General features: G+C 35.7%; 1 protein-coding gene across 1 annotated transcript; it reads left to right on the top strand.

The window, feature by feature from the left end:
- Positions 1-445: 445 nt before the first annotated feature.
- LOC111014651 (uncharacterized) lies at positions 446-7,444 on the top strand. Its single transcript, XM_022289443.1, has 2 exons — positions 446-704; positions 6,324-7,444. The coding sequence occupies exons 1-2, from the start codon at positions 446-448 to the stop codon at positions 7,442-7,444; spliced, it is 1,380 nt and encodes a 459-aa protein (XP_022145135.1).
- The last annotated feature ends 739 nt before the right edge of the window (positions 7,445-8,183 follow it).

Genomic DNA, 8,183 nt, shown 5'->3' with positions numbered 1-8,183 from the left:
GCTACGGTTCTGTGAAAAGTGTGGATTGTTCACTATTTACAGATTTGCTAGGAGTGTGAAGCAGATATGACATTCTTTATGAGTCCAGTGAAGATTGACGGCAAGTGCAAGTCAAGGATGTGCTGATACAATCTGGGTTACACAAGGCGTTGAAGGAAGACCGAGTGAAGTTGCTTCTGAAAAGCTAAGCAGTGATGGTGGTCCAATGGAATCTAGTGGTGGTTCCAGTAGAGGTTCTAAAAAGTCCAGCATGAGTGATGAAGATTGGGAGGAAATGGATTTGAGGGCTGCAAATGCAATACGAACAAGTTTGGCTAAGAATATTCTTCTGAATGTGTATGGAATGTCGACAGCCAAAGAACTTTGGGAGAAGCTCGAAGCATTGTATCAGGCAAAGGGCATCTCAAATCGGTTATACCTAAAGGAGCAGTTTCACACGCTGTGAATGGAGGAAGGTACGAAAATTTTAGATCATCTGAGTAATCTCAATAGCATCATCTTTGAGCTGGAGGCGATCGAAGTGAAGATAGATGACGAAGATAAAGCACTCAGGCTCATCTTATCACTTCTACCTTCTTATGAACACATGAAGCCGATCTTGATGTATGGTAAGGATCCTTTGAATTTTGCTGAGGCTACTAGTAAACTGTTGTTAGAGAAAAGAAGACTGAAGAGTGAAGGGCGTACTTCAAGATTTGACACTGGTAGCTAGCAATTGGAAGAAGAAGAAAAACTTCGTACAAAAGAAAGCTTGTTGCTGGGGATGTGGACAGTCTGAACACATGAAGAAAGATTGTTCCAACAGAGCTGGTTCGTCAAAAGGTTCTGGTGAAAGGATCGAATCCCAAGCGGAAGTGGTTGATCGCTTGTGATTCAACTTGGGTTAGAAAAGGAACGATACCGGTTTTTAAAAACAAAACGTTTCTATTAAAAAGAAGGTTAAGACTTATGGGAGGAAGAAAGTAGCTTACATTTGTAGACCGTTGGCGGATTCTCTTCCTCGAGCATGAACGTTGTGACAACACGAACAATTCTTCACAACCGAATAAAAACACTACCACGTAGCTCCCTCACTATGACTCTAGGAATAAGAACGGGATGGTGGGATCTTGGTTCTTTGAAGGAAAGTACAATGAGAATCCTGAAGTGAGAGGGGACCTTTTAGTTCTACAGCAAAAACTTGAATTAAAACACAGAGAAGTCTATGTGTTTTACTGGGAAATGATGATACCATAATTAACAACATATATATATATATATATATATAATTATATTTAATTTAATAAATTAATTAAATTTAAACCTATTTTAATTTAATTAATAATTAATTAAATCTTATTTTTTTAATTAAATAATTAAATAAACATAATTTAATTAAATCACATTTAATTAAATAAATATTTAAATCATTTTCAAATATACCAATCCCTCAAAACCTATGGTATTTAATATGAATCTAATTCACATTAAACTTTAACCTATAGTATTTAATATGAATTTAATTCACATTAAACTTTAACTTATAGTTTTAATAGAAATCCAATTCATATTATTCTCTCATAATATATAGTTTTATAATGTATCATCATACGTTATATTACATTATGTCATACACAATTAACTCAAATTTTCTTTAATTAAATTTGAACAATTCAAATTCCTTCCAAGACTTAATGTTCTTAATTATCCTTTACGAGCTAGCAAGGGGACCAAATGGACTTATAGATTAGAAGCTCCAACGTTACGAGATTAATCGGTTAAACTCATTAACCACCTTAATCAACATACGTTAACTACGAGTTACTCCACTATAAACCCGCAGTTGAACTCTTCTCACTATATAGTATTTCTGTGTCCACGGATATCGACCATTAACGGCAAGTCAATCCTTCACGAGTGTTCGTAACCACAGATGGGTCAAATTATCGTTTTACCCCTGTGTTACATATCTTGTACCTTAAGTACCGCTAATCCTCTAATGAACAACCAGGTTAAGGTCCGACCAATAACCAAAAGTCCCTATCGGGCCAGTAAGAGGGTGGGGCCCCTTGTTCAAGTTCTGGAGTCAGGACTAAAGGGAACACTCATCTACTCCCCTAAAATCGAGGAGGAGTGAATTCCATGTTGTAAAGTTATGTTCCCAGCTCCCCACTTAGTCTCGTCCCCAAAATGATAGGATTGTTGAGTCGGCGACTGGGGCCACTCTCACCCATACAGATCAAAGGACGAGCCCTTACGAATTCCATGTTATAAAGTTATGTTCCCAGCTCCCCACTTAGTCTCGTCCCCAAAATGATAGGATTGTTGAGTCGGCGACTGGGGCCACTCTCACCCATACAGATCAAAGGACGAGCCCTTACGAGTAGGAGTTCATAACTCACTCATGATTGAGAATGAGTTGCCTTACATGTCTCCACACGAACGATCTAGATTGAGAATTATGATTGTCGGTGAAGACAATGAGTGCAGTATTTGTTGGATTTGAGTTATTTTCTGCTTATTCTTGCAGAGGACTTTTGTTTGATCTAGATATTCATCCACAAGTTTCGTAATGACTATTAGGCTTACCAATCACTCTTTGTTTGACCCTCGAGGATTTCTCCAAACGGTACCCCACGTACCCGAGTATCTCCACAATGGTATGATATTGTCCGCTTTGGGCATAGTCCTCACGACTTTGTTTTTTGTTCCACCCAAAAAGTCTCATACCAATGGAGATAATTGTCCTCTCTTATATACCTATGATCATTCCCTTCCCTAGCCAATGTGGGACTTTGTTTGCAATCACCTTACAAACCCAACAGTATACAAGTTAGCTTGAGTTGGGTTAAAAATATAGGTGTATTTGGACCGTCACTGTCTTCAAATAAGGTACATCAATTAATTGACATACCTATTACGTAATACATCGAGATATATCAGTTAAGCTATATATCTTATACGAAGCACATCACTGATATCATATCCTTTATCAGTGATATACTTATACCCTATATACCTTATACAAAACATATCAAGGTATATGTGGGTGATAAGCATAACAGAAAAATCAGACAAAATACATGGGTTACATAGACTTTTAATAATCATAATATATTAAAGGTAAATTACACTTTTGGTTCGAAGATTTGGACTTGCTTTTATTTGGCTTATTAAGTGTCAAAATCGACACTTTTAGCTCGTCCTTCGGGTTCATAGTTTTGTTTTTATTTGTTCCCTCAAGATTTAAAGTGATATTTTTAGTCTCTGAAAGTGTTGATTAGTTTTTACTTGGTCCTTTAATCAAGTTGAGTATTAATTTATTTTAGTGTGCGAATTTAACATTTGTTGAAGAAAATTTTAGATGGAAGAAGTTCATCAGTGGGAGGCCTCCCACTGCTTCATGGTTTTTGTTCAACAATACATTGAGAACAACAGCAAACCTAGTCACAAATTACAATGACATGAGGTCAACAATCTAGGTCAATACGGAAACTACCATACCATATCTCACTGCAAAATCGATTAACGATAAACTCAATTTAATAATTAAATAGAAACAAAATTGAAAGTTTTGAAACAAAAAAATTTTACTTTTTGAAGCCATAGAAATCAAATAGAGGCAAAATTTAAACATCAAAGACAAAAGATGTCACCTTTGAAATTTTAGAGAGCAAATAAAAATAAAATCTACCGTAAAATTTTAGGAATTAAATATAAAACAAGTCCAAATATCATGGAATAAAAAATTTAGATTGATCTAAGAATAATAAACCAAATATTTCTGATCAATACGACCAAAAAGAAGGTGGATAGGTATATGTGAGTCGACCAACATTAAATATTTGGTCTTTAGAAAATAATTGTCATTTCTCAAACAACTATTGTTGAAATTTTCATATAATGCCAAACATGGGGTAGATATACATATATTTCATTTTAAAAAGAAGGAAAATAAAATCTACAAGTTAGATCTTTTTTTTTTCCTTTTTAATTTCATGAGTTGCAATTAATTATTGTATGTAGATTACTTTAGGATATGCTTGTTGGGATCTATATTCTTAAAACAATATTAAACATGATCTAGATTTTCTAAATATATTTTATTGAATTATTGATTTATAATATAGAATCTTATTTTGGACATAGTTAACTAACATATGGGTTTGATAGAAATACTCTTTTTTTATTTTTTTATTTCTAAGAATTTTTTTTTCAAAATTATATAAATATTTTAGAAACAAAAAATATAGCTTAGCATTTATTGTTTTTAATTTATTAAATAAATTATACACAAATACTATTTTGATCCATACTTATAAATTTTATAAGTATAAACAAAATACATAATATATCTATTTAGTACAATGAAAATATGTATTCGAATCCATGATTTTTTGGTCAGAGCTATAATATATTTTAACCAATTGAATTATAATTACAAATGAAATAACAATTATAAATACAAATACCTTATCTTAATAAAAGTTTTTCTTTTTTTAGAGTACTATCTTAAAAAAATAAAAATAAAAAGGTGTTGATGTAAAAGTATCATTTTAAGATCGAAAACTGGAGGGAACAAAGATCAGAATAATTCTAAAAGTTTAACAATGAACGAAATAGTGATTGCATGATATATATATATATTTAGAATATTACATCGCCTGTGAGGTCAACAGATTTGAACGACTTCTAAGAAGTAGAGATGTTTTAATCATTAAGTTATGTTGGAAAGTGAAGAGGAATCAGATGAAAACATTGTTGTGCCTTGGTTGAACCACTACCTTGAAAACAATTTCGGCATGATCACGGTGCTAAATCGTATGTACGTCGGTTGCTCCCCAAGGTTAACACAACTCCGAACTCAGGCGTGCACTCGCTGGAGCCGGATGTAATCGAAGAAGTTGCTCAGAAATTCTATCAAAAGCTCATAATATTCCCCATGCATAAGTAAGCTTGAGTTCCTTTAAAAATAGAAAAGAAAAAACGTTTTAACTTTATTAATTAAAACGTTACAAAACACAATTAATTAATTAATTAAACCGTTGAATAATTAATTTTGTAACATTCAAATAATTAAAAGGAAATAAAACGTTTTTTCAAAACCATAAAAGAGATATTTATTTAACCTTTTTGTCCATACACTTTGTGATTTCCAATAAGCTATACTTGTTGATGTCAATTTTGTGATGAGGTTTACTTAGTTGCCATGCAAGTGCCACGTATGTCTTCATCCCCGAAAATCAGATGCCTGCAAAAATAAAAATCTCGGTACTAGAATGATGAATTTTGGAATGCAATCTAATGCCTAAGTTAGAACTCAAATAGGGGCAAACGAATATAGAGCAGAAAGAATAATTAAGGAAGCAAGAATCTCGAGTGTGAGAAACTGCTTGCTGAATCTTCGCAAGAAGTTGTTTAGGGGAATGTGGTTTACCTTCAGGGTTGTTCTCTTTCTTATATATGGAGATAGAGACATGTTCGAGAGAGCTTCCCCTCGCCTCAAAGGTGTATGTGCGAGTACTGATATGTCGTGCCACGGGTCTGGGGAATCACCAACATTCTCTGCTTCTCACAGTACTACGGATAGGGGGGCTTGGTGGCATCCTAAGTGGTCTCGTGAGGTATATCACAGTTTGGATACAGAGTGTGTCAACACCATCTTGGCCACTAATTGTCCTCTGTATAGAGGACATCCAAGAGCACTCGACCTCATTCTCAATGTGGTCCGCGTGCCCAGTTGTTTTCTCGACTCAATCCATGTGGCTTAATTGGCTTTCCGCACAATTTTTTACCCAATAACTATAGTCATATTCGCAATTATCAGGAGATTATAAAATATATGAACATACATTGACTTTGAAAAGCTCTTATAAATGTAGTTATTGACACACTGACATGCCCACATTATACTATCTACCTTATATTTGGCAGCATTATACATTCAAATTTCTTATTCAAACCAATTTATTCCTTCTTGTTTTTTTATTACAAGTGGAACACATCTGCACTCTTCTATAAATACAAGGAAGAAATGCGAGTTTAAAGAAAGGCAAACAAAATTCATTGGTGAAAAGCAAAGGACTGAGAGAGAATGGAGCCGCAACCACCGAAATACTTAGCTCTGAAAGCAAAGTACAACGGGAAGTATATACGTTACCTCGATGAAGGACAACTTTGAGGTGCCCTCCAATGCTCTGCAGATGCAGTGGTGAGCCCATTTACCAAGTTCGAACTAAAGACTTCCAAGAATGACAAAAAATTTGTACACATCAAATGTTGTTACAACAACAAATATTGGATTACTTTCTCCCCCAACCTTAAATCCATTCAACCTTTGGCAGACGAGCCCGACGAGGATCGATCGAAATGGTCGTGTACGTTGTTTGAGCTCATCTACGATGCCGATCTTCAAGTTTATCGGATCCGCCATGTCAAGCTTGGGTACTTCTTGATCCCACATACAGGCCCCATTGCCGCTGACTATACTATATATGCAGGAACTGCCACTCCTGACCCCAACAATTGGGATGTCTTCGCTGCGATCGACTTCCAATCTCTGCTCGTGTTGCCGAAACTCGTGGCTTTCAAAGGCGACAATGGACAATACCTCCGCGCTGCGATGCAAGAACATCATGAGTATTTAGAGTTCTCTGGTACTAGCATTGGAGATGATAAGGCTGCACACGAGATCCTTATGAACGACGATGGAAGCGTTCGCGTCAAGTCGAAGTTCTTCGGGAAGTTTTGGAGGCTAAGTCCAAGATGGATTTGGGCCGATTTGACCGATGCGAGCTCGGACAATCCCGATACATGCTTTTGGCCATTCAAGTATTCTGAAGACAACACGATTGCGTTAAAGAATCTGGGAAACAGCTTGTTTCGCAAGAGACTCACTGTGGAAGGCAAAACAGACTGTTTGAATGCTTCTGCCTCCAATATGGGTTCAAGCGAGACAAAGCTGACAATTGAAGAACTGATACATTCGAGGGAGATAGAAATTGTGGAGTTTCGAACAGCAGAAGCCAAAATCTACCACGAAACGATCGACATGAAGAATTACACTAATATCGAAAACAATGGGAGCGAAGATGTGCATGAGGAATTCCAGTTTAGTTTTAAAGACATTGCAACGGGGACTTTCAGTACAACTCTATCATTGAAGGTTGGTGTCAAAACCACCATCGAGACCAAAGTCGTGCCTTATATCTTCGAGAATAAGATTGAACTGTCGGCGGAGTTTGCAGGATCATTTACATGGGGAAAAACTTACACATTTGAGAAAGAGTTCAAGAATTTATTCAAGTTTACGGTACCTCCAAAGAAGAAGGTGAAAGCGAGGCTAGTCGCGACCAAGGGATCTTGCAATGTTCCATTTTCGTACACTCAAAGAGACACTCTTCTGGATGGGCGAGTGGTTACTACAACGATACATGATGGAATGTTCTATGGAGTCAACTGCTAGAGTATCCACGGTAGAGTTGATGAGGTATGAAGATGATGCATTTGTGTGAAGGCTTCCTCTTCCCAATCAATAATCGCTCTTCACTTTCATTTCCAAGTGTGTTTTTATGTCCGTTTTGTGTTGAAAGCATGTGTTTGGTTCCTACATCACCTGTTTGCTCTAGAAAAATAGAATTGGCTCTTGTTTGCTAAGTTCTCATTTCAACTATATGGAATGGGGTTGACCTTAGCTGGGTATACGGAAACACTCAGTAGACTAATTGTCTAACATAGGCAAAGATTCGTTGCTGGGTGAAAGTTGCATCCCATGTAATTTGAATCGAAGACCTCGAGATTATTCCTTGAGACCCCAAGCCACCCAAGCTAGCCTTTGGGGACAATTTATGAGAGAGTTTTATATACATATATATATATATATAGACATACACATATACATATATTGTAATATTCATAATGCAGTATTTTTTACAATGTAATATTCTCACATCACTTAATTTAGTTTAGATAAGTTTCGATAGAGTGTGATTCTAGTTTACATTGCGTGATCGTTTAGACTCATAGAGATTTTTATTCTACAATTCCTGTCATTTTTCAAGTTCAACGGAAGATTTAACGACCTTTGAGTCAAATGGAAGATCAAGACTTGAGAGTAAAAAAATATACAAGAGAGGAAAATAGGGTGAGATTCAAAATGGAATATATGAAAAAGTTGAAAATCCTAAATGGATATTAAATGAATG

The sequence above is a fragment of the Momordica charantia genome (genome assembly GCF_013281855.1).
Source record: "Momordica charantia cultivar OHB3-1 chromosome 7 unlocalized genomic scaffold, Mcharantia_2.0 BLBB01000007.1, whole genome shotgun sequence".
Classification (NCBI taxonomy): Eukaryota; Viridiplantae; Streptophyta; class Magnoliopsida; order Cucurbitales; family Cucurbitaceae; genus Momordica; species Momordica charantia.
Note: the sequence above shows the minus strand (reverse complement) of the source record. Positions and strands in the feature narration are given on the sequence as shown.